Below are 27,797 nucleotides of genomic sequence, written 5' to 3'. Positions count from 1 at the left end.
TTGGTTAACCTCGGTACATATGTACTGACTCATTTGAGACATCTGCTGGAGAAGTTTTGTATAGAATCAAATTTCATCCAAGAAGAATTTTTACATGTGCCTACTCTCTTTTGCCCCCAAATAAAATGTGGATGGAAGGATGCAACTGTTGCTGATGAAGCATTGCTTGTTCAAAGAGAAGTGTCACGTTCTGTCAAAATTCTCCTGTTGGCCTTATAACCTAGCAGCTAGCTGACAAAATGATGATATTGTATTGGGCCAAATTCCTATGGAAATGCCAATGGGAATAGAAAAACAATGCTTCCAGAGTAGGTACTCCAGTCAATCTTGGCTGATGTCCCACAGACTTATTAAAGGTGCAAGCACCAGGTCATTATTGACACATCACAATGTTTTCTAGGCAGAATATATTAATAGGGTAGGTTGTCACTGTGTCTTTCAGTCGATTACACTTTATCCCCATCCAGCTGGGTTCTCATTTTGACAACCTTGGAAGGCTGAGTCAACCTTGAGCAGACTACCTGAAAGCGACTTCCATTGGGATCAAACTTGTGTTGTCTGTGAGCAGAGCTTTGACTACAGTACTGCAGCTTACCACTCTGTGCCATAGGACTCCTTGACTTATTGGTAGATTCTAAATCAAACAATTACCTAATGGCTAACCAGCTGGAATTTTGTTTGCCCTAATTTAAGAGTTAACATCTTACCAAACTTCAAGTTTTAAAAGCCAGTCTACCAACTGAGTGCATCTTTTTATCATGCCCTTCTTCCAAGGACCTCTGGGTGGCTTTCGTGGTGCTTCCTTCCCTGTTTTATCCTCACAATAACCCTGTAGGTTAGGTAAGTATGTAACTGGCCTAACTTTCCCTAATGTTCTTTATATCAGAGTGAGGATCTAAAGCCAGATCTCCCAGATACTAGCCTTAAACAACACCACACTGGCTGTCAGATTCAAAGTGTTCATAGCGCTTAACACCTAGTGACATGCTGCTGTTAGAGATGTACCTCTCATTTGGAGTTAACTGTAACAGTACAATCCATTCCATATAGTTAACTCTTTTGGAAAAAAAACCCTCTTCCTTCTGTTGTTGCTTGATCAATATACAGAATCAAGGATTCCTCAGGTATATATTAAAAATATGAACCCTTAAAATGTCTTTATTGTCTCCCCTCCCTCCCCTCCCATGAATCCTCACAGGTCCCCAACTTATTATTTCTCAACTCATTTTTAACTCTCCTGATTCACTTGAATAGCTGTATATGTTTTCTGCTCCTAAGATGTGTAGGGAGAATTTATTAGGGTTGCATTAATTCCCCTTGATTTCAGATGTGTCATGTCATTACCCTCATGGGCCAGGGGGAACGGCTGGGTTGGCTCAGTGCAGAGCACCCAGGGAGTGGAGCTGTTGTCAACTTGCATAAATATTGAAGATGCCTTTTTCTTTGAAATGCCAATTCTGATCTTTTTAAATTCTCTGAGCCACTGGGAATTAATCTTCCTGAAAAGGGAGATTATCTATGACAGTAGCTGTGTCAGGCCTAAAGTGGGACTTTAAACCAGTGTTTTACAGCATGCATTTAAAATAAAATTCTTTCCTTTAAAAATCATAGGTATGCTACTGAACAGGAGGTAGAATATGACAGATGGTACTTGTAGGGATGCAATAGCATAAGCATGAATCAGTGTTTTATGTTGCCCTGCTTCCTTGCAAAATGCTAACTATGCCAGGATCTCAGTCATTTCCTGCTAGTTTGTCTGTTTCCCTCCTTCCCCAACCCTCACATTGTCTCTATTCTTCCATCATTGCCTTATACTGACTGACACGTTGCCTTATACTGACAACTGCAAGGACATGTCTCTCTAATTGCAGGCTGTCACTCACACCTAGACATTTCAGCAGGGTGGTTGTCCTCCTACATGACTTTTTGTTACCTCAAGACTACCTTACCTGGCGGATTTCAAGTGCAGAAAAGGCTTTGTGATCTAGCTTCTATGGACAAAGGGGGTTGTTGGTTAATCAAATATGTTAATTAACAAAGCTTTTGACCAATGAGAAGGCAGCAGCATTGAGGCCATGCCCAGAAGGACCTGGAGCCTGATTCTTCACCATCCACTTGGATCTACTGCCCTTTCACTACCGCTTATGAGTGATCTGAATGTTGTCAACTTGAATGATTTAATTGGATTGCCAGGGAATCATTGGTGTAGTGCCCATGCAGTTGACTTGGCCAACATACACTCGAGTGTCTCACCTACCTGCTGCCATGCCGGTAGACTTGGGTGAGCCCCAGTGTACCAGTTTTTGTTAACATCACCACTGTGGTGTAGTGTTTAGTGTCAGACTAGGAGCCTGGAAGCCCAGGTTTGAATTCTGCCATAGAAACCTGCTGGGCATGCTTAGGCCTGTCACACATTCTCACCCTTCACTCTGGCAAGTCTTTGGATGGGCGACCACCAGGGAATATCAGGGGCATGGTGCAGAGACAATCAACAGGAAACGAGCTCTGAACAAACCCTACAAAGTCAGCGTAAGTCAGCTGTGACATGACAGCAAAGAAAAAGAAATAGAAACTTGTCTTTATGAACACAAACTCTTCAAAGTGACAATTACTCTTCGCTAACTAGTTATTTTGCATAGATTCTTTACTGATGTATCTTCTGGGACTTCTCGTGCATCTTAATGGTCTAATAGTGATACAGCATCATTTTTGAAATATAATTACTAGGTAATTTATCATTCTTTTGATGTGAAGTCTCCATAATTAAAGAAGGTGCAAGATTATTCATGCAGACTGGTAAAATACCTGCCCATTTATCCTACAAGAGAATCCAGTGCAAGTTGCAGCAGAACTGCTTGGAGGAGATGGCCATCCTTCATTTGCTGGAAGGGTGGCTTTCTAACCCAGAGCTTTATTAACATAAAGGAAAATAGGTCAGGAAAACACAACCTCAATATTTTAATTTTCCTTGCAAACAATAGTGGGAGGTATAGACAGAAATTGAATCAGTTGTATGAGGGTTCCCCCCCCCCCCCCCCCCCCGCCTCTAGTATCTACAATTGCTTGAGCTTCTTTACATTTGAAAAATGATTTGGGAGTTTCATACTCCAGGGCTGCAGGTGATAATATGGATGTGTGAGAGAAGTTCTGTTTTTAAATATTTTTGGTGACGAAATTTCTTCCTCCCTTTTTTAAATGGGCAACTTGGGGCATTTGTTCAACAGGAAACTGTGTAGTAGAGTTTACAAATCTCTCTTTCAAACAGCTGTCTACCTTGGAAAAAGTGCTTCTTCATGTTCCTTACAGGCATTTTTAGTGTGGGATGCAAAATCTGCATGCATTGTGTAGGACAGATCTTTAAGTAGCATTGGAGAGCAAATCTGATCCTTTCAAAAATGGCAGAAGAGATGAAGCCGTTGCTCTGACTGAGCACCTAAGAGTTCCACGATTGGAACTCAGCAGCTTAATCAGACCTTTGCCTGAGCCTCTGGAATGGTGCTGTTGCTCAGCCCACACAGCAGGTAATTTTAAGCATACTCCAGGTATTTATATATGTGTGTATCTGTGCTTTGCCACCCTACCTACCTTTCAACACAGGAAGCTTCAACCAGAAAATCTGTAAAATCTGTAAATGTCAACAGTCCACATGGATTCTGTTAACAACAAGGGCTACAAATGGATGATTTCAGTCACAGTTTCCCCCTTGTGCTCTAAGCCAACATTAGTCACAGCAAGCATGCCAATGCCAGTGTTAAGAGCTTCAGGAGCAGCAGTGTTAGGAACAGCAGTGGCGTAGTGGTTAAGAGCAGCTACGTTCTAATCTGGAGGAACTGGGTTTGATTCCCCGATCTGCCACTTGAGCTGTGGAGGCTTATCTGAGGAATTCAGATTAGCCTATGCACTCCCACACACACCAGCTGGGTGACCTTGGGCTAGTCACAGCTTTTCGGAGCCCTCTCAGCCCCATCCACCTCACAGGGTGTTTGTTGTGAGGGGGGGGGGGAAGAGCAAGGAGATTGTAAGCCCCTTTGAATCTCCTACAGAAGAGAAAGGTGGGAAATAAATCCAAACTCTTCTTCTTTAGTCAGATGGAAGGCTTTGTTTTCATCTGCAAAATTCTCTTCAGTCCTCTTGAATCCAGATATGGATTCAAGTTCCACATCTTGACATTCTTGCTCTGTACAGTCAGTGCTGTGAGGTCTTGTAGAAGTGGCATTTGTATGAACTGTTGCTTCCATCTGCCAAGGGGCTTAATTGCGGAGCCTGGGAAGGAAGTTGATGGGAATCACACCAATCACATTTGTATCCTGCTATTTTTCTAATGAGATCAGGTTGGCATGTATGTTTTTTCCCCTTTTGATTTAGCCTCACCCCATCTCTGTGAGGTAGGTTGTTGCAGGTAGGCTTCTCAGAGCAGTGGCCATTCACACAGACAGGTCCTCCATGCAGTGACAGAAGGATTGTGAAACTGCCGTTTGTTACTTCCAGGGGCAATTACATGGGTGTAGGAGTCTGGCTGAGGCAAGGATTTCCTATATAACAGGGAGAGCAGTCACATAAGTATTACTGATTCTGATGCTATAAAACACAAGCTGCTTTGATAAAAATGAAGATGGTGGTAGTAGTCTAACAGAGAGTTAGCTCCATCCTTACCATGCTCACTTGTTTTTTTTCTACCACTCAGTTCTTTAATACATCAAAGCCTTCTATTTGGTTAATCAGGTTAATAAATTCAAGCCCACGCCTGCTCCTTCTGTACAGTCCTCCCAAACTAGCTGTAAATTTATGTACGTATTATTACCATCCTCTTCCACGAGGAAAGGCTGTTGCTATGTCATTTGCAATGCATTGACTGCTACTGCTCCTACAAGGTAGAGTTCTTTTAGATGGTTATCCTAATATACTCTTTTCTTCCATTTATACAGATGTTTATTCCTGCTATGTCTCTAGGGGATATTCTTCCTGCGCTGAGAATGTATCTTAACTTTGCATTATTACTCTCCTCCCGAATCATTAGCCACCATATTAAAATGGACTTTGCCCTATTACATTGTGCAAATAAATAACTTTCTGAAAGTCTCATTTTGGCATCTGTGGCTCCCAGGGAGACTATTCAGGCATAATTTATATGTGAGATATCCAGATGAGGCACAATTTAGGGGTGTATGTGCATTTCTGATCGACATCTACTGCCAATTATCTTTCAAGTACAGTCATCATTTTAGGCTGCCAGAATTGTTCCATCTTAAGTCATTTGTGGGAAAATTGAATTAAAACAATTCAGAGTAGGTTTGGCCAAACCTGGAAGATCACATGTAGAACCTGAACATGCCAAACACTAGGGATTTAGACAAATGTCCTTCATATCTCTCCTCCACCCCCACCCCCCATTGTTGATAGCCACATGAGGGATCCAGAAGTTTAGGGACAAATAAACACTTAATATAATGATGGGGATTGCTTGGGAACTGGAGCCCTGGTCGGGAAGGGAGAGGTCAGAAGCCTGGAGATTTGGCAGAGGAAGGAGAGGAGTTTAAATTAATAGCAAGCAGGGTTGGAAGTAGTAATGAATGTTACAGTGGGAAGCATCTATTGGAAAGGAAGAAATTATCTAGAGCAAAAGACTGGTATTTGACATAGCAGGAGTTTCGTGCTCAGCAGCATGTCTCTGTGGCAACCACGCCGGACCAAATTCTGCAGAAATGGAAATGTTCCCTACCTTGAATGATGGCTGTGGCATTCTTGGCACTGTTGCTGGGTATGACCCTGATCATTTTAAAACACAGATTAACATTGTTACTTGTATTTAAGTTGCAATTAAATAAAAGATTATGGCACAGACTTTACATGGCTGCTTGAGGGTGGACAGCTGCCTTTGTTAAATTCCACCAGTAACTGAAGCTATTTACAATGCAATTTTCCTAATATTCAGTTGAGTTGCTGAAGCCAAAGTAAACATTCTTCAATCACTGAAAAAATATATTAAATGGCTTTGTGTATTGTGTGAAATGAAGTGATTTAAGCTATCCTTCCATTATCTTTTATGTGGCCATTTGAAGTAGTACCGTTTTGTTTTAAAACGTTCTGCAAATTGCAGTCTCTTGCAGATGAAGCAGACAGTTTAAAAAATAGCTTAAGCATGCATGATGAGCACCTAGAGACCACATTTTATTGAGTCAAAATACTTTACAGAAAAACTAATGGGAACTATCAGACATACATCAGCCAGTAGGGAAAAGAGGCTATATTGTTTATAGGCTCAGAGTTCCAATTTGTGCAAGGACAAAAGGCATTTTTAAAACACTTTACAGATTCTAAACATTGCCCAAATGCAGACCCAAGTGGGGGTTGCCTAGTAATGAGGGAAGGAACTACAGAATGTGTATTAAGAAGTGTTTAAGAATTTAAGGACATTTGAAAGCTTTACAAATTCAAATTACACAAGTTTTATTGTAAAGAGTAATATACTTTCAAAATAAGAACAATTATTGTACATCAGATAAATGTGTGTGCAAGTGAATCTGCTGATTAACTGGTGTATTTTAGGGCCATAGTGGAAGGAAAGGAGACATGGCATACCCGATCTGGTCTGATCTTGGAAGCTAAGCACGTTGGTTCTTGAGAAGGAGACCACCAAGGAAGACAATGCAGAGGAAGTCAATGGCAAACCATCTCTGCAAACCCTATGAGGTCGCCGTAAGTTGGCTGTAAATTGACAGGACTTTACACTCACACACATATCCACAAGACTACAGTGGCTTCTATTCACCTACTACTGGCTGACAGCTCAATTCAGAGTTGTCGGGCAGGTGGAGACTGTGCCACTTGGATACAGCTCTGCCCGCTTCAAAGGGCTTTCCCGCAGAGCAGGAAATCCAAAAAGGTACAACCCCCCCCCCACCTGCAACTCCATCATAGAGAAGAATATTAATATACTGTGAAAATTGTGTGTATCTCCACTAACAACCCTCAGGGACTGAGGGCTCTGGAGGCTGCCTAAGGCTGTCCCTGCCCCCCAGGATGCCAGGATAACTCTGGGCAGCGCAAGTGAGGAGGTAGGCACTGTGGCCAGGTATTCCAGGGCCCTTCTGCAGCCGGGTGCTGGTGGGTTTGCCCCTCTGCTGGTACAACTGCCCGGGAAAGGGCAAATTTGCCAGTGTAAGCTTGCACCACCACCAGAGGGGGATTCCTAGATTGTGCTGCCCTATCGTTGATGTAGAAATTTTTCAGTGAGAACTCACCAGCAATCTTCAAAAATGTTCCAGTGTCTAACTTTTCAAGAAATATAGACAAACCAAACAGTTATTCTTCATTCTGTATGACAGTCTCCCTTTGACCGCCAGGAAATACTGTGGTAACGTGACTGGCAGCTTCATCCAGAACATAATCCTGATCAAGTGATAGTTGTATATGAAATAGGTTCCTGGGCAAACAGACAATGGCTGTTGTCTGCCACTAGTGGTTTCCTGACAAAACGCATGTTGTCATTATTGCTTTAGATATTTGCAAGAGATAGGTAATTTGAAAGGTAATACAAATAGAATCATTTACGAGAAATACAGTTATAGCCACTTCTTTAAAGCTGAATTCCATTCGACAAAACTAAATAAAAACATGACACACGCATCAATGATATTCTGATTCTAAAAGTGAACGTAGTACAGGACATACTTCTGTTGGTTTAAAAAGCAACTAAAAACAAATTTCAATACTGATGGATTTTCTTGAATAACAAAGATTGCATAAGTTTGTATACAATTCAAAGTTCAAAAAGTAACACTACTATATTTATGCTATGTACTTATAAAACCCACAAGTTCAATGATTTTCAACAGTGATAATCAAAACGGGTTGCTTTGGCAAACCGTTGCCCTCAGTTCTCTGGACTGTCAAAGCAACTTTCTATTGGTTCGGTGGAACAGTTCCAATCACTGCCATCCAGACTGCAATGCTCTTGGAACATTGGGTCCTCACAGTTATATTGGCCATTCTGATCCAAACACAAGTCTCCTATGTGTTGATCAGCTTTGTGACTGGCATTCAATTGTTCTTCAGAGACCACATTCTCATAGCTGGGCACATCTTCATGTCCAAGAGCTTCCGTTCCAACTTCAACATCATCCAGCTCCTGATCTGAGATGACTGGGAACTGCAAACTGCCTTCAGTGGGGCAGAACCATGATTCTGTATTCCTTGTGTTCTCTGTGACTTCCAAGCTTTGCTTTTCTTCTACTGTCTGCTGCTCTCTGGCACTTTGTTTTGCCTTCAGAGATTTCTTGGCTTGCTTGTGGTACCTTTCTTCTTTGGAGAACCTCCAATGAAACTGCAAATAGGCATAGTTGGACAGACCATGTTAGAGAAATATTAAGTACCAATCAAAAGGTGTTTAAATTCATGGCTTAATATTAATTTAATCAAGTTATCATAAAATGAGAGCTATTTTTTAAAGAGAGGGACTTTTAGAAAAAGGTGCTAGCTTACATAGCTCTGCTGTCAATGTAAGTTAAGCTTCTCAAAAAACCCCATAATCTTCCTAAGGCTGCACCTTTTGATCGGCTCAGTTTTTAAAATGTATGAACCATGATTCATTAGCTTCAGTGTTTGCATAGAGCTCTGAGTGCTGGTATTCTTCCATTCTGTGCTGTGAGCCAGAGAAAGTTTAGAATGCAAATTAAAAACCATGTATGTACATGGACCCATTCATTTCATGGGTGAAAAAGGTGAGTCTCTACAAGCACAGGTTTTTGGATCATGCCAAAAAACTGGCATGGAACTTTCTCCTCTTGCATGCATCTTTCTGTAAATTTCAGTTTCAAAATCTGAAGCAATAATCCAGCATATCTTGACAACAGTTTCAAACTATGGGGAGTGCAACAGAAGGAGAAAAAGGTCAGTGGAAGAAGATAGTCTAAGGTACACCTTTTCAGTAAGTCTGCCAACTAATGCATACACACTCTAGTTCATTAAGTTAACATTACTTCACAGAAAAAATATTATTTTGATGGAAGGAATTCTTGACAGTTAGCGGACAAATGAATGAAAATAAAGGAATGTATGCAATTTCAGAACTAACAGATGAGCATTACTTGCAGTTTGTAAGATGAAGTACCCAAGATAATTCCTGAATTTTGTTCCTGCATTTTAGAAGCATGCCAGATCATGAGATATAAGTTGGTGTATCAGGGTTTAGTTGATCATATTTTAAGTTGTTTGCTAACATTTGGAAGCCTTTCAAATTCACCTGACCTTTTCCTCCATGGATAATATGAGAATGTTTACTAATGAGATTAACTTCAGATAGGACACGCTGCAAGACTAGCTCTATAGTGTTATGTGCAGTTTAAAAAAACAGGTTTCACACTTTAGGTAGACCATGAAAATTTAGTAAACAGAAAAAAAAGTTGTTTCATGCAAATACCCGACATGATTTGGTATAACTACATGTTACGTTCACAAATGCATTATTATTTCTTTGTGCTTAAGTGCAAAGCTTCTTATGAACAGCACGGATAAACTAGACAAGACAAAGGGTAAGTGAGAGCAACTGAATTACCCCAGAGTTACACATGGAACCTAAATGTGAATCCAGACCTCCCCACCACCCATGACATTGTGTTACGGGCAGTGTATTTGGGGAGATGGAGCATCTGATTCACCACATGGAATCTCTCTCTGCTGCAACAGAGAGAGAGATTCTTCCCTGTATTTTCCTTAAGATTAATAGCTCAAGTCATAGTTCAAAAGTATTCAGCAAATCTTCTAAATCACAGCAATGTTAGACAAACTGCTCCTACTGATGTGGAAAATCAATTAGAATATGAAAGCTTTGCCAAGACAAACACGTAGAGCAATTTAAGACCATGTACCTTAGATTGTTTCTTCTTGATTTTCTGGGGTAGGAAGGGTCTCTGAAGAAAGACAATCTGCTTAGTGGCTAAATTTCCATCCCTACAAGAAACCACAGTTCTGAGAATACAATCCATTCACCAGCAGTAGACTTTCAGATTCATGGTGCATTTTGCACTAGTTCATTTAAATCAACCTCAGAATGTGTGGGGTCCTTCACCAGGCTCAAGCCTGGCAAACTGAGAGCAAATGGAGACATTCTGAGTAGCTACTCTGGCTACTCATGGCTACTCTGAGGCCCTCATGGCTACTCTGAGGCGGCAGCACAGGTCAACAAAGCTCGTCTGTCAAAATATTTTGGAACAGAAATATAAGCTCTTAATAATGCTACTAGAAAAGCCAACAAGAGTGGTGCTTTTCCATGGTCATGGATAACAGTTCAGAAAATTAAAAGGTCAGCTGCAATGCTGATCGGCGTTTCACTTGGGTGTGTAACAAATTCAGGTTTAAGCCAAGCCACCAATTAATTTACAGAAATATAGGATAAAAGGTTCAACTGTTAGATCCTAGGAGCCCTTGTGCAGCCTCACTTGGAATACTGTGTGCCATTTTTGTGATCTTATCTCAAAAAGGGCATTGCAGAGCTGTAAAAAGGACAAAAGACAAGAAGCAAAGGTTGGGTAACCTTTCCTATGAGGAAAGGCTATACAGATTAGGTTGTTTCAGCTTAGAAAAAAAGACAACAGAGGGAACATGATGGAAGTACATAAAATTAGGCATGGGGTAGAGAGAATGGGTAGAGAGAACTTTTTCTCCCTCTCTTAAAATACTAACCCTTGGGGGGGGGGTACAGTGAAGTTAATGGGCAATAGGAAATATTTCTTCACTCACTGAACGACTGAAATGGTGAATTCACTGGCAGAGGATGTAGTGATGGCAACAAGCATAGATAGCTTTCAAAGGAGATTCCAAATTCACGGAGCATAGGTTCATCAGAGGCTACCAGATGTGATTACTAAGGGAAGTCTCCCAGTGTACAGTCAGAAAACTTCTGAATACCAGCACTAGGAGGTGACCTTCAAGCCCTGTTGTTTGGTCTCCATAGTAAATAGCTGGTGTGGACTGGATGGACCACTGGCCTTACCCAGCAGGACTCTTCTTATATTCTTGTGGGTAAGTTTTGTGGCAGAAGTGAGATGGAGGCTTTATACCAAAATGGTTGAAACAAGAAGATGGTTGAGGAACAAAAAGGTCAATATAAAGAAAAGGTCATGGCAGAATGCTATTGCTGTACATTTGAACTGACAGTTGATCAGGAAAACAACTTTTTTCCAGCTCAAGGGGTTTTGTAGCTCAAGGTGATATACATATTTTTCCAGCTCAAGGTGATATTTATTTTATATATCATGGAAGAGACCCACGTGGGGCACAGTATTTACACAATTCAACATTAAAGGCAAATACAAGTTGAACAGGTCAAGTTTCAAGGCTCAGCAAATTTGTATGAGCCAACAGTTAGAATTCATGATAGTTCAGAGCCCTCACAGATCAGCACTAAAAGGTAACTTCTAAGCTAGTTCCAAAGGGAAACGTAAAACAGAAGTTCAGACAGACATATCAGATTCACAATAGCTTATGATGAAATACATTTTGTAAGCCTTCAGAGTGCCACTGGACTCCTGTTTTATTTTACTGCAACAGACTGACATTGCTACCCATCTGAAATTGCCTTAATAATCTGTGCATTGAATACAACACAGGATCTTCTGGCACCCAGAAAACTAATACATTTGTTCTGGCATACGTTTTCATGAATGACTAGAGCCTGCTTTGTCAGAGACACGAAACGTGTTAGATGTACTGTTGTTCTTTCTATTTCATGATCTTCTGGTCCCATTTCTTACATGTACTGGAGTTCTGAAAAGCTGGGATGTCACTTAATGCAGATTATTAGTTTAAACAGTGGTGGGACATATTACATGCTAATGAATATTTTAAATAAATAAATGGTCTTCAGCAGGTACAAAATCTTGTTAGATTTTCTGCAGGGAGGAGAAAATGCCTGCTTTGTAGCTGAAAGGCATCTGAAAGGAGAAAAGGAAACTCTCTACTTTGTCTACCACCTTCAAAAGAACAGGGAAGGTAAAGGATCAGTGATATAAAGGATCTGAGGCAAGGTTTGTAACCTCAGCTCGGATATGCTATGCTGCCTGCCACAGGTGTCCTCTGCTTTCCCTGCAGGACCAAAAAAAAATCCCATGAAGATAAAAGCAGTTCAACATTCCTGTTTCAGACTAGACACAAAGAGGAACCCAATGTGATAACCAAGGATGGCTCTCCAATGGACTTCTGTACTTGGGAAAAAGGCCATTTCTTCACAGTACCTGTTGGTCTTTACAACCGGTGTAGGAAGCACACAGGTCAGCTGCCAGCCATATACGGCAAGAGAGTTCAACAGGGGAATGTAATCTGTCTGCACTCGAGTCCCCTGGGGAAGAGAAATTAAAATATCAGAGTTAACGTGAGAGTGTTTTGTAAAAGGTTGTTTATTAATAAGTTAGATCATTTCTGCAATTTCAGCAAAACAGGAAAAGAAATTAATATTGTAAAACAAAAGAACTGAAGGGTCATTTTTCAGTTCTTGCTGAAGGGTTAAATAATTTTGTCTGAACAGTAGAAACACATTTCATTCCATGCTCCAAAACCTTCCATGTGGCAGCAGATGAATCAGATCAACAGGGCTAATTCATTTTGTTTTGTGGGAGATCCCCTGGATGAATGGCCTCCCGGAATATTAGCTGAAAGAGAACAATTACCTCCTTCCAGACAAAAGGCTATTCAAGCTGTACAAAATCCAGCTATGCTAACATTGGGCTAATTCTGCTCTTTACTCTACAAGGGGGAGATGCTGAGTAATTCTGTTAAAATAAAGCTTGCAACTCAGTTTACACCAGTTCAGTCCAGAGAAAAATTGCTCCTCTGATTTCCAGAGTTGCGGTTGGTGTATTAAGTGACATTATGTTGGTAATAAGCCCATGCTATTTGCATCTAGCAGCTACGGTAAGGAAATATGAGCACAAGCCGTTCTATTCTTTGAGTTAGCCACAGGCAGAAACGTGGCTTGTTCTTCCATCAGCCAATATGCGGGAATGGTATTTTCAAAAGTCTTGCTCAGTAAGGTACAAAACTTGCCAATTCTCTGTTGCTCTACGAGACCCAACGATGCTCACAGAAATAATGACCACAGCCTATTGCCAGAGAGCACTAACTAAGCTTCTCTGCCAAATATATTCCAAATATAGTTATTTCTCTTTTGCAATGGTACCCCTCTACTAGTATTGTGGTAGCTTTGAAGCTTTCCATAAATCCTTTATAGTCTCTTGTAGTCAAGCCACGCAACCACCTTGTGAGGATGGTTCCTGTTATTCCCATTTTACAAACGGGAGACTGAATTAGTATCTTGCCTCTGGCCACAAAATGAGTCTTCTATCATTATTTTGGTGGTTTGTTAATTTAAATTTCATATAAAATAAATCCTACATTGCTACAATAGTTTCTAAATGAAATTCATCAAACTACACAAAAATCTTCTGGGATTCCCCCCCCCCTTTTTTATACTTTCTGTTTCCCAGAAACTCCTTTTGTCTGTCATTGCCCTGTTTCTCCCTCTGATGCCACCAGAATTAGAGGGAACTGAGGAAGGCTTGTTGTCCAAAGACCAGACAATCCTGAAACGACTCCAAACACACTCCAAACACACTGGATGAAGGCACTGTTTTGCCTGCGGAGATTTAATGAAGAAGTACAAAACACTTAGCAGAATCAAAACAAGAACTGACACAATCAACATTTGAAGAAAGTCTGTGAAGAGGAAGAACTTGCCAAGTAATGACTAGTATCAACACAGCTATGACCCATTTCCTCAAGAGTACAAAATACCTCTTGACAGCCATTATAGGGGAACCCAACCTCAAACAGCAAAACCCTGTATCATCTTGCTGTCAGATGGATTTCTTTATTCTTCCTAGTTCTTCCAACAACTCAGAGCTGGAGCAGGCTTGTTACCAGGGAACACACCACCCACTTCTATCACAGCATGCAACCAGATGTCAAAGCCAGAGAATAATTTGTTCTGGCAACTGAGGAAAGCACAGCAACCCTTGGCTTCTTCAGAAGTCAAACAATTTCTCTGCTGTACTGTCATAGCTGGTTTTATCTTCAGGTTTTCATTGCACTGGTAGCACAACAAAAATGCAGGGGAGGGGCTGTGGCTCAGTGGAAGAGCATCTGTGCTGAATGCAGAAACTTCCAGGTTCAGCCTCATCATCTCCAGTTAAAACAAACCAGTGGTAGATGATGTGAAAGCCATTGAAAGGTTTTTCTTTACTAAAGGTGGCAGATTTATTCCGGCTGCTCTAAGGGTATTTAATGCCAAGGTGTCCCAACAACTTCTCTATGGGGTTTCCCTATGGATCGAAAGGCCCTAGCACTTACATATCCTTTGGAAGCGAATACAATCTAAATTTTTACTATAAGCTTTTTGGGGTCCCCATTCATGCATACCCTACGCGCACTCTGCCCTCGAGGCTGATTACACCTCTTGGAAACAAAAGCATGGTGGGCCACCTTTAAATTTTGGATTCATGGTTGTTTCGCCAACAACCCTAACGAGTCTCATTTATTTGCACCCTCCACGAACTTCTAATCTTCTACCTGGTGGGCTCATATCAAATCAAAGATTTCCTCCCTTGGGTCTTTTTTTTTTTTCTTTGGGACCAGCTCCTCATGCTTTCTCCAGCTGTAGATACAACGTTGTATCAAGGTACGGCTATTCGGACCAGGAACACCTTCAATATCTAGTTAGTAGAAGCAAGCGGAGCTTGTTCTCTCCCTCCATTTTAACATATCGATGCCCGGGAAATGCAAGACAGCTGCATATTTAAACATCTTGTCCGACCCTAAGCTGAGGTGGCTATTGACCCAGAAGCTGCAGTAACTCAACACTTTATTTCCACTAACCTTTTCAGAGAGATTCACGGGCACCTTCACAGCAAAAGCGTACACTCTGTGAATATCTTTGTCAAACCTACTGAGAAGCTTCATTGGAGTTAATATTTTATTAGTTTGTCCAAAAATTTAACGATTTTAGACCAAACTCTGCTTTCTAGGGGATCCCCTACTGGTCCATCCAAGCCTTTTTAATCTTAAACTGAACTATCTTCTGAATACAGAGAATCCCAAGCAATTGGACATAGTGGCCAAATTCTTGCTCACTATTACGAAATAATTTCCTGGTCTCCTCTTTCGCTCTGATGTATGCATTTTTGAAACAGGAGTACCTGTTCTATCTTGTAAAACTGTATTTGGATTACTTAGCTCTGCTATGTTTTAATGCCTAATAAAGGTCTAAAAGAAAAAAAAAGAAAGAAAGAAAGAAAAAAAATAAAGACTACCGCCAAGACCCTGGAGAGCCACTGCCAATCTGAGTGGACAATACTGACCTTGATAGACCAATGGTCAGATTCAATATAAAGCAGGTGATTGTGGTGGGTTTTCCGGGCTGTGTGGCCGTGGTCTGGTAGATTTTGTTCCTAATGTTTCGCCTGCATCTGTGGCTGTAGATGCCAGCCACAGATGCAGGCGAAACATTAGGAACAAGATCTACCAGAGCACAGCCACACAGCCCAGAAAACCCGCCACAAACAGTTGAATCCGGCCATGAAAGCCTTCGACAATACAATATAAAGCAGCTTCATGTCTGTATTCATTAAAGCTGGAATACCACTAAGGAGGAAACAGATGTTTGCATCCTAAAATTGTTTCTCTATTGCACTATTTTGGCTGTTCTGGATTTTCCAGGCTGTGCGGCCGTGGTCTGGTAGTTTTTGCTCCTAACATTTCACCTACATCTATGGCTGTCATCTTCAGAGACATGCCATTGTAAGATGTGTTTCTCCTAACACGGTAAGATGTGCTAAGAGCAAAAACTAGCAGACCAAAGCCACACAGCTTGGAAAATCAACAATCGGTTGATTCTAGCCTTGAAAGCCTTTGACAATAAATATTTATCTTTTACTTATAAAATTTATACCATGTCTTCTTGCCCTTATCATGGCCACCAAAGTTAATAGTTTAAAAACAAGCATAATAAAACCGTATCTTAAAAACTAAGACAATCCAGCTGCAAATTATTCCTATGGCACAATGATAGCACAACGTCAAACAATATGTGCATGTCATCACTGCACACTTGGAAGCTGGATAATGGCTGTGAGATCACCATTTGCCTACAGGTGAAGTTCCATACTCTATCATAATTAAAAGGCACTACAGCCCAAGTGTTTATATGCATTTTTATAGCGTTTAAGTAGAAATTATAATTTTCCACAAAATTTTCCACATATGTAAGGTTAACCTATAGTGGAAGTCTATTTTTTTTAAAGCTCAGTATAAATGAGGAGCAAATACTAAGACAAAAGCTTGACTTTCAAAGAAAAAACCATGGCAGGAAGGGGAAAAAAGGTATGGCTGATCTACAAATCAAACAGAGAGACATTTTCTTCCATGAGAAAAAGCAAAATTTTAATGAACTCATTCCCGGTTCTCCTGCTGTTGATAAGTAATCTCTGATCACACCTTGAGTGTCAAAAACCAGAGCCTGTTGAGAAGGTTGTTTTCCTGTCTCGCCGCAGATAAAAAGAACTCAATTTTACGTATGATTTTGCTGTTTGTTCCCCCCGCCATTCTGCGATAGTCTAGCTCATTAGAAAAACTAGAAAGCTTTGCAATTTAAGAAATAAGTGGAAAGAAGTATCTAGGCCAAGCTAGCATAAGGAAAACAAACTGTATTAGCAATTTTCTCTCCTTTTGCCCTGATTGTAAACTTTTTTAAAAATCTGAAACAAAACAAGTTCCACAGTTGCACTAAGAATGAGAAAAGCTCATTTGAAGCAATTTTTTTTTACAATGGATAAATTACACAGCAGCTGCAGAATTTAAATAATTTTAGAGTCTGAAAGGATGCCGCTGATCATCTAGCCCAGCCTTTTAAATGCTGGAATAAGATAACCTGTGTTTGAAGTCCAAATAAAGTGCTTGTCAAGCTACCTCTTGAAAACCATTAAGAAAGGGAAAGCTGAGCATGTGGACTTTCCTGAAGTCATCACCCCAAAAGTTAACACACTGAGGGTTGTGATTAAAAGGATTGTTATGGTAGAAATCCAATGAAATTAGAATCCTGACCCAACTTGCTAGCATTTCCAGCAATAAATGCTAACGTGCTGTGATTAATAGCATAAAGTTTATTCATTATGTACACTTGTGCAAACCAGCCCTAAGTGGATTCCAGTTAAAAATATGGAATAGTACAGCTGAAGAGAACCCTTCATGCTGAATTCCACTGTTCTGCTGTTAGGACCTTTGTAAGAAGACATTACACAAACATTTACACAACCAATATAATACATGACTCAGGATTATGTTAACCTTCTTGGAACACCTACACTAATACTTGGTACACTGGAGCTATTTTGCATAAGGGTATATGAGTACCCAAGTTGCTCGGGATAAAGTATAGATGCCTGGGGAAGGCAATGGGAAACCACCCTGCAAACTTAGGCCCCTTCTGCACATGCAAAATAATGCGTTTTCAAACCACTTTCACAACTGTTTGCAAGTGGATTGTGCCATTCCACACAGCTTCAAAGAGCACTGAAAGCAGTTTGAAAGTGAATTATTCTGCATGTGCGGAATGAGCCTCTCTCTACCTAGTCAACATCGTGATGTGATATCACCCATGGGTCAGAAATGAATAGTGCTTGTACAGGTCACCTTTATCTTTATCTACAAGCATACAGTCTGATGTGTACACATAGCTTGTACATTCTTCCTGATTGAACATTAAGATGTCCAAATCATCACACAAATAAAATCTATGCATTGCTGGGTCTCCACATTTGTCTGTCCTTATCCAAACTTTGGCTCCAGCGTTTCAAGGGGCAAGCAGAAACAGATCTGTCAAGGTGAATGAGATAAAAGGCTATCACAATGCAATCCTGGCTTCCCACCATGTGATGAGTGACTGTACGTAGCTTCTTATAACATGCAAGATGCCAATTCAATTTACCAAGTCACTATTTGAGGTGGTATCCTATGTGATAAGCACTACGGAGTAGCATTCCAAGCAGATGATGTTAAAATACTGTGTGATTGCTGTTAACATCAGTAAATCACCCTTGACAAAGATCTCTTCTTGGGACATTGCAAAATGTAAAAAGGCATGCAAGCATGCATGTTGTGTAGAGGAAGGGAAAAATAATATCCTGGCCTGCCAAAACTAACTTAGTGAAAAAATCTGCACTGAAATGTCTTTACTTCATTTGTGTATTCCAATGAATGAAAACATGATTGAGTAGTTAATGATTTTTCCATTCAATTTGTTGATTATTTCCATAGGCATTTGTGGGCTTTTTTCCTCACAAAGCTGAGAAAATGAAAAAAAAAGGCATCTATTTATCTGCTAGCAACATAATTTGAAACTTCTCATGCATTTTTAGCACGATACACCAGTATATTTAGAGAAGTTAAAGGTGAAATACATTTTTTTATAGAATTTGGCCGTGAAAGCTAAGCTGGGGAGCCTGGTGACATCATCTGCATTTTAAAGTAAATTGTGAGATTTTCAGGTTATTTGCTAAATCTCCCTTGGTTGCTTTTCTTGTAAATGTTTAGCCTTCAGTCTTCTCCACTATGTACCTGGAAAGCTGCACATTAATAAATCACCTGAATTTTGAAACTGCAAAGGCCAATTTGGGGGTGGGGCACTAAGATGGCTCAAATGCATTTGGAGAATCCACAGGCATAACAATATGTAGAATGGGCAGGGGCATATTTCCTATGGGGACATGTGGGGTCACATGTCCCTGGCACATGAAAATTAGTCACATGGGGCAGAGGCATATCAGAGAGAAATGGCGCCTGGGGACAACACTTGCTCCAGGCGTCCTCTGTGCTCAGGGGTGGGGCTCAGGGGCAGCTCAGACAAGTACCGCAGCAGTAGGCTGGTTCCTGGGCTGGCATGCTGCCGTGGCCGCCCTCTGAGCCGCCTCCCTGCAGGCTGCCTCCTGCCCTCTCCAGGAGCATCTTGGCTCATGTACGGCCGCTGCAGGTAGCACCCGCCACCCTGTGCCCCCACCGCCTGGCCTGGTCTCAGCCACGCTAGAAAGAAGACAGAGTAGGAGGCGGAGCAGGAGGCCAGGCACACCAGGCAGGAGGTGTGGTGCCTCCGCACTCCCCTCTTCGCCCCTTACGCAGTAGTTTCTTTTCTCCTGCACCTGAGAGCCCTGCTGCCTTTCTTCAGTTCTGGCCTCCTTTTACTGTGGAGTCAGAAGCAGGTCAGGGGTGATGGCAGGGGCGGCGGCGGCAGTTTTTATTATTTTGAGCTGAGTTTCTGGTCCGCCTGCTATGGCAGCCTTCCCCCACCTCCCTGCAGGCTGACTTCTGCCCTCCCCAGGGCCTGCGGAGGGCAGGAGGTGGCCTGCAGGGAGGCAGCTAGGATGGGCGCCACAGCAGCAGGCCGACCCAGGAACCAGCCTGCTGCTACGGTGCCCATCCAAGCTGCCCTTACCCCAAGCGTGGGGAGGGGGCACCCAGAGCAGGTGTTGTCCCCGGGTGCCATTTCCCCCCTGATATGCCTCTGAGAATGGGCCTTGGTTTTATGCAGTTCAGCCTTGGCTTTATGCAACTCAGCATCAACTAATGATTTCTGCACTCCATCTGAGTAATCTGTGTCAACCGCAACCCATTGTTACTTCTAAGACAGACCAAAAAATCTTATTACTAAAGCTTCAGCTAGGTTTTCACCCAACCCAATTCTGACAGCTGAAATTGCTTTGGGCATAACTACATGTTACATTTTCCCTGGAGACTTTCCCAAGTTTGGGGTGGAAAAATGTATTGCAATGTGTGTATGGGGTCGGGTGGGGTGGGGGCTTGATTAGGATCAGGAAAGTAATGCATAGAGTGACAGAGAGTTTAGATCTTCCCCCATGCACCATTTTTTCAACTTGAAATGTCCCTGAGGATTCAGTTTGCCCCAGTGGACAAACATGTAACTCAGCAGTACATGTCAAGCCCTCGACAGGACAAATAGCACCCTAGGACATTTCAGGTTAGGAAAACAGTGCAAGTCTAGCCTGCGCTATCCAGCTTTCTGGTCCCAATCTGAATCAGACCAGAACTTGGAACTGGGTTGACAGAGAGACCTCCTGGCACATTGCTGCTGCTGCTGGCATGATGCCATCACATTGGGTATCACTAGCACTTGGTTTAAGCATAGAATTTTGGTGAATACTAAAGTGTCATCTCCTGGGGCAATGACATCACTTCAGGGATATGCCAGAAGTAACTCCTGTGTGGATGCCACCACCACCCCACCACCCCAATCATAACTTCTCACCTTCCATTTCTCCCACCAGTTGGGAAGCATGTACTTTACAATGCATTTCTTCATCAGACCCACAGATGTCCCAGGGAAAGGAGGGATTAGGCTCTTCTAGCCAGTTCAAAGAGAACATTTTATTTATATATTCAGAACATTTCTATGCTGTCTCTCTGAGAAGCCCATCTGAGTATTTTCACAATGCTATGTATTTACAACACTTCTGCACTGCCTTTCCACCTGGCTCAGGATTCCAAGCCAGCAAATGTTTTTTTTTAAAATGCAAACATTAAACTAGCATTTAAAATATATACAAAAAATTAAAATAATTAAATAAAACATACAAACACATAAAACACACACAAATAGGGAGGACAGCTAATTAGAGTTATCGAGAGAATGCTGAATGACCAAAAAGTACAACCATGTCCATTCTACAAGCACAAATAATATGTCCTGAGAATGAAAAAAAAAGGCGGGAAGGAACTCTGTAGAGGGCAAGTCTATGTTCAGCTGAATTAGGGCCTGGGATGCCAGGGCCTGTTTAGGGCCACTATCAGGCCTTCACCAGCTAATTCATGAGAAAGCTGGCTTGGGCAGACTGTTGTCCCAGTTAGCCATAGTAACAGCAGAGGTAGGGTTGCTGCCTTCAAACATGTTCACAACACAATCCCAAGTGACAAAAACAGGCATACCAATTCAAAGCCTAAAAGTTGCAAGACATACATGCGTAGCCCATTACATTAAACACTAGAACCACTTACAAGATATTCTAGAAGATACCTGTCCCAATTTATATCTCTGTTTGGGATTACAGAGGCTGAAATTCATGCCACTGACATTTAAAGAATCTTGTCAGATAATTTAACATGAATTCCCATTTACATTATTCACTCCTCATTATGGACAGACATTTCATTGATATATGTCCAATGTGAAGCAAAATTCTCTACACAAAAGTGTCTCACAGAGAACTCGCCTAGCCTTCTATTACTAGCCTTCACCATTACTGCCTTTAACAAACCTAAATCATGAAAGGGACATGTTCAGAAGCCTTTTGTTCATTACTGTCACACAATGAGGCTATGGCTGACAGGAACATGAGACAGCAACCTTGCTGAAGCTAAGCAGGGCTCAGTCTGGATAATGTCTGATATGAGAGACCTCCTGGAAACCCTTTTTATGCCACCTTGAATTCCATGATAGAAAAAAATAATAATTCAAGTCAAGAGCAAAATATTTCAACTCAAGAGCAATTTTCCTCATTTCCATTTCTTATAGTCAATGGCGGTTTCCGCACATGCAGGCTTGCGGGCTTGCATCGGCATGATTGATGCCAATGCAAGCCCTGAGGCTGTTTGCATGAATGGCCCCACAGGCTGCGCGGCTGGCAGAGCATGCTCCGCACAGCCGCGCAGCCCCCCCAAATAGCGGCCTACCTTTTCCCTGGCTTTCGTCGCTCTGAGGAGGGAAGGGGACACGCCCACTGGCCAGAGAAATGGCTGAAGCAACGGAGGCAAGAAGGCATGTCCCCTTCCCTTCTCAGAGCGACGAAAGGCAGGAAAAAGGTAGGCGGCTGTTTGGGAGCGCCACAGGAATACGCCGGCGTCCACCCACTGCTGTTCGCTCGGCAATGGGTGGCAACGGGTGTAGTCCATAAAACTCACCCCCCGAGCAAGTTTCAGAAGCGGTGTCTTTGCGTCACTTCAGGGGAGCCAGGACGGCGCTGCTGCAATGTGCGAACAGTGCCCCAGGGACCGGTTTTTTCCCGTCCCTGGAGCGCTGTTGTTTCCCTGTGCGGAAACCGCCTTAGTCTCTTTCCCTCGTTCTGGAAACTACTGTTTAATGGCAGTGTATTTACAGCACTAGCTTGGCGAGCACTGGCTTCTGGGATTGGTACTGAGCAAAAAGAGAAGGAAGATACACGGGGAAGTGAGGGGGGGTTAAGGTTTGGGCAAAGAAACAGTAGATGGGGATTATGGGGATTTTCCTTATTCTCATGCATACACCCATTTCACAGGACATACTCAAGATAAGTTGGCTAAGAAGTATTCATATCTAATCATACAACTGGTAGAAGTACCATTCCCCTGGTGGGGGCAAGGAATTCCTTACCTCCCACTCATTGCCCACCACAAAGGGGGAGGAACCCTGTATCATTTTTTTCTGTACCACATCATTTCTGGTTAAAAAAAAAGAGGAGGTGACATATGGTAGCTCTAGGAACTGCTGGAAACTCTGTGGGTTTGCTGTGTCATGGTCCTTCCATAAACCTTCCCACAAATCGCCTACCAGTTGCCAGGCAATCCTGACTACTGTAGAGGAAAAATGCAGAATTTTGTTGCCTTTTCAATGCATCCTAATGGCCAGAATGGGAATCAATATACCCCAGTAAATGTGTGAATAGAACTACAAGGCGAGAGTGGGGATGCTTGAACACCCACCAATGGTATTCAAGTTCTGCTTGCTTGTGTGAAGAGAAAGCTAGTTTTGGACAGGCTGCTCATGAGCAACTGGAGCCTATCCAGCACATTCCTTTTTGAAAATATTCAAAGCAACAGCACACTGCAACTGGCACTATTTTGTACACTGCCATTTTTGCAAAGCCTGATGGCTGTCTCCCCACCACTACAATGATAAACCTGTCATCTCTGTATAAATGAAGAGTTAGCAAAGGAATTATTCCAGCCATAAACACTGTGTGGCTCTGAAAATATTCTTTTTCTTTGGTGTGTCTCTGAATATGCATAGAACAACTTCAATGTTTCCAGTCTGTTTGGATCAGCAGCGTTTCATGTGCAATTCTGCAAAGCTCAGTGGCAGTTGCACGCTTCTTTAAAAAAAGTTTTTTTAATGAGTTGCTTACTGTTAATTGTACAGAAAAAGAAAAAAAACATACATTCAAATCAAGTATACTGATCACAAGGCAAAAATCAGGTGTGCAATCAAATCAAAATGAAACTCAAGTAAACAACCACAGCTACTGGACAGCTGCTCAGATCAAATATTCATTCATTCATTCATTCATTTTCTGTGTGTTTATTTCCCGCCCATCACCAAAGTTCCTGGTCGGGGTACAATCAAAAATCGTGGAAAACAGGTCAGAGGCTCTGACCCACCATGTCTGATTGCAACTGTTGAAAACAATGTATTTGTCTTCCAAATATGTTTGGTCCAAAGTTCTCAGCATACTTAGGCACAGTTTTTGTCAATTCAAGGGTATGATCTTATGGGTGTAAATCGACCACAAGGACTGTGTATTAAGAATGAGGCAGAATAGCCCTTGCTCACAATCCTGCCAAGGGTTCAAGCTCCCTCATTCCTACCTTGTTAGAAAAGTGGAGGCAAGTAGCAAGCCAGGCTAGGAAACTGGAGAGGAATGTCTACACTGGAAGTGACAAGAAGCGGGGGGAAAATATTTCAAACTTTCAGTAGCCAACACAATTTTCGCAGTATTAACAATTCAGTCCTCAGCAGAGTCACAGACCTTTCTAAATCCACCTGGAGACAATGGGTTCGGAAGGGCGTAATATTGTCTAGGTTTGCACAGTAAATATTTGAAGCAATATATTTTTAGGTTTTGGGTAACTTGAGAGCCTGAAATCTTTTCAGCCTGGCTACTAACAATAGCAAGCTGTTGAAAGAAAATTTAATGTTCCTCTACCTAACTATAGTAACACAATTTTTTTTTGCTGTCAAGCCACAGCTTACACAGAGACCTTCAGAAGTGGCTTGCCATTGCCTGCTTGGAAGAATCCCATCCAAATACTTGCTGGGGTTGAAGGTGAGGCTGTTTCTGAATGGGCCGGGTGATTTCGGCCCGGTAAAACACCGCCGCTGCCAAATCAATACAGCATTGCTCTCTACCTCCCTCCCTAAACAAGGTTTTTGGAAAACGCCAGTTTCCATCTGGTGCCGAATGAACGGCACCAGATGGAAGCCAGTGTATTTCCTGCGCCACTCTCGGATGCCTCTGACCTCCTGCTGCCTTCCATCATTCTGTGGAGGCTAGGGGACATGCCTCCTGGCCTCCGAACCCAGAGGCATCACTCTGGCCATGGTGGTGTGTCCCCTGGCCTCCACAGAGTGACGAAAGACGGTAGGAGGCATTCAGGAGCAGAGCAGCCCGTGCGAAGGCTGCGCCGGTGGCAGTGGAGCTAGCGGGGCTGATCATGCGAACTATGCCAATGCACCCCACTCAGCTGGCCATGTGGAAACGGCCATAGAGTGTTTGCCTGGCCCAAGCTCACCTAGCAAGTTTCCCTGGCAGAGCACGGATGCGAATGAGAGTTTTCCAGATTCTAGTCCAATACTTTCACCACTATACCATGCTGATCTCACAAATGAAAAACATCCTTTGTTTCAATGTTTTGTGATTGTAAGAACCTTGAAGGCAATGCATACTTCAAGAAAAAATGTAAGACATGTTTAGTATTCCTTGCAAATATCATTCTAAATTGAAATAATCCTTGCTGAAATACTTAATTCCCACAACTAGCTCCGCCCTGTTGGATATATATACTATCAAAAATTTCACAGGGTAGTTGGGGTCTTTCTGAGCTGGGGCTAGTTATTTGCATTTAGCATTCTAAAAAGACATTTTCAGTACAGACACAAATAACGAGCAAGAACACTATCATGTCTTAAATACAGGAAACCATGATAAGAAATCTGCATTACCCTTCTGAGTTCTAAGTAGACCGCTCAGCTCTGGTACTTCCTAGATAGCAGTCACTAAGGGATCTTGAGGTGATTAGATGCTTTCAAGAACCCAACTCCAGCCTAATGAAGTGTTGACTTAATACAGTGTTTTGTGAAAGACAAAACTAGCTTTGACCGCTTTTGTTTCTGAATTACCGTATATACTCGTGTATAAGTCGACCTGCATATAAGTCGAGGTACCTAATTCTACCACAAAAAACTGGGAAAACTTATTGACTCATGTATAAGTCAAGGGTGGGGAAATGCAGCAGCTACTGGTACATTTAAAAAATAAAAACAGATACCAATAAAATTACATTAATTGAGGCATCAGTAGGTTAAATGTTTCTGAATATTTATTTCAAAGAAAAACAGTAAACCAGCTCTGTAAGCCCTGGTTCTCCCTTTAAATCCACTCAGAAGGGGGTGGGATGATTTAAAGGCAGAATATGGGAAAAATTTGAGGGTGCCTGTCAGGGGATGAATGTTTATGTTAGCAGTACCAACACTTCAGAGTATCTTTAGGAGACCCTCCTGATGATAACACCCAGTTTTGGTGAAGTTTGGTTCAGGGGGTCCAAAGTTATGGACCCTCAAAAGGGTAGCTCCATCTACTTTTAGGTTCCATTGGAAACAATGGGGGATGGGAGCACCCACTTTGGGGATCCATAACTTTGGATCCCCTAAACCAAACATCACCAAACCTGGCTGGTATCAGCAAGAGATTATCCTGATGATACCAGCCAGGTTTAGTGAAGTTTGATTCATGGGGTCCAAAGTTATGGACTCTCAAGATGTAGCCCCATCTACTATTAGCTCCCATTGGAAACAATGGGGGATGGGGCACCCCCTTTGGAGGTCCAGAACTTTGGACCCCCTCAACCAAACTCCACCAAACCTGGCTGGTATCATCAGGAGTGCAACCTGATGATACCCTGAAATTTTGGTGCCGCTAGCCTAAAAACTGCTAGTGGTGGCCGACAAAGTAAAAACCCTAAAATATTTTTTAAAATACACCTGACTCGTGTATAAGTCGAGGGGGGCTTTTTCAGCACAAAAAAAAGTGCTGATAAATTCGACTTATATGTGAGTTTATACAATAAGTGGAGGGACAGTTTCAAAGCAAACATTTGCAGTTTCATCATCACCCCCCCCCCCCCATTGTGGGAACTTGGTGTAGTGTCACCATTTTCCTATTTAAATGTGCAAATCATAAACAACTATGTTAAGCTGGTTCTGGTGGGTTTTGTTCACCACCAGAACAAAATCCACCAGACCACGGCCACACAGCCCAGAAAACCCACCAGAACCAGTTGAATCCGGCCGTGAAAACCTTCGACAAAACTATGTTAAGCGTTCATTATTGAGTGGTTGCAGGAAAATTAAACAGGTGTGTATCCCAGGATTAAAATGAGAATATGTATAAAGCATTGGTAATCAGAATTTTCTGCAAATTTCTGTACACCTGGATATATAAATTATATGCTGTGCCATATATGAATCTGACCATTAAAAAGTTGATTACCCTTAATAATATAAATTCCACCATCTCTTGTATTTCCTGTAAGGTGAAGGAAAGAACCTTTAAAATGTATGTTGAGCTCCGAGAGATTATGATAAAACTGTAAGCAAGGGAAAGTTATTTTTATTCAGACTGCTGTTTAGTTTCATACCAACTGTTTAACGCAAACACCATATAGAAGAGGTGCAAAAATGTTCCCCTGTGTTCTCAGCACAGCATTTCTAATGTTAAGTCAGGAAACGGCTGCCAAACTACATTGTTACATTTCCTAACAACAATCTCTGCAAAAACTGACGCTTGGCATTCTGGATATTCCCCAGGTAGAAAAGCAAAGAATACAAAAGTCTTTTAGGACACAAACCCAGAGCAGATTCCGCTCAACTATCTTTAGCTTTTCCTTTCAGTTAAAAGGGGGTGCCCCCAAAGGGCACAGACCCAGTTCACTCCCTGGGGCTTTCTAGGTCACCTTTGAGCAACATGCAGAGTCTTTCAAGGGCCTGAATTTCATGCTCATCACCTTTAGCCTCCTGCTGGTCCAGGCATGCGTAGTGTGATGTGCTTATAGACATCAAACTGTGTTGATCAAACCCAAACTCATTGCACATTTAACGTATCAAGACTAAAGGCCAAATTGAAGCTGGCTCGTCAGCGATACTTACAGAAAGAGCAGCAAATTACCATACCCATTCAAATTTTCCTTTCCCTGTCAATCACAGGCACTACTTTATGAATGCCAGGCAGAAAACACAATTACACAGTGGTTTCATTTCCACTAGGCGATCTGCCATCTCAGCAGATTTTAGCGATGTATATTCCTAACCCATTTCAAACTGCTGGAAATGCATAGCAGCCACACAAAAATAAAATGAGCTATACACAGTACGTATTAAACAGAATAAACCACTACTGTCACTACTGCCAAAATTCTTTAAGTCATGGGAAATATTCTGGGAATACGATGTCAGATCAAGAAACAGTGCTTTGAAAACATAGTTCAACATTTAGGTTTTGCAGAATACTGATCACCTTGCAAAAATAATGATCTTCCTCACTGTTGCAACAAACCACAAAATTACAAATGAGGAAGGAAAAAGAGGTCGTGCAAGCAATGATTAATCAGAAAAGTCTAATGAATTAATGAATAAATAAATAAATAAAACTGCCTGATAGGCCTGCCTAAAGTGGGTTTAAATCACCAGAAAAGATTCAGTGCCAGATCACACAAAGTCTTGCAGAAATCATGAGGTCCAATAATTGGGCGACAGAAGGCCAGCAGATACTAAAAGCCAT

General features: G+C 41.9%; 1 protein-coding gene across 3 annotated transcripts in view; it reads right to left on the bottom strand.

Annotated features, from left to right (window-relative positions):
• Positions 1-6,144: 6,144 nt before the first annotated feature.
• The window catches only part of RFTN1 (raftlin, lipid raft linker 1), a 136,056-nt gene continuing 114,403 nt past the window's right edge, over positions 6,145-27,797 (bottom strand). For all 3 annotated transcript variants that reach the window (XM_048511525.1, XM_048511522.1, XM_048511523.1), the window contains exons 8-10: positions 12,231-12,334; positions 9,867-9,948; positions 6,145-8,323 (exon numbers count right to left, since the gene is read on the bottom strand). In XM_048511525.1, coding sequence (XP_048367482.1) covers positions 7,874-8,323; positions 9,867-9,948; positions 12,231-12,334 — 636 coding nt within the window. In that variant the 3' untranslated portion in view covers positions 6,145-7,873. The remainder of the gene's footprint in view (positions 8,324-9,866; positions 9,949-12,230; positions 12,335-27,797) is intronic.

Source organism: Sphaerodactylus townsendi, linkage group LG11 (genome assembly GCF_021028975.2).
Source record: "Sphaerodactylus townsendi isolate TG3544 linkage group LG11, MPM_Stown_v2.3, whole genome shotgun sequence".
Taxonomy (NCBI): Eukaryota; Metazoa; Chordata; class Lepidosauria; order Squamata; family Sphaerodactylidae; genus Sphaerodactylus; species Sphaerodactylus townsendi.
Note: the sequence above shows the minus strand (reverse complement) of the source record. Positions and strands in the feature narration are given on the sequence as shown.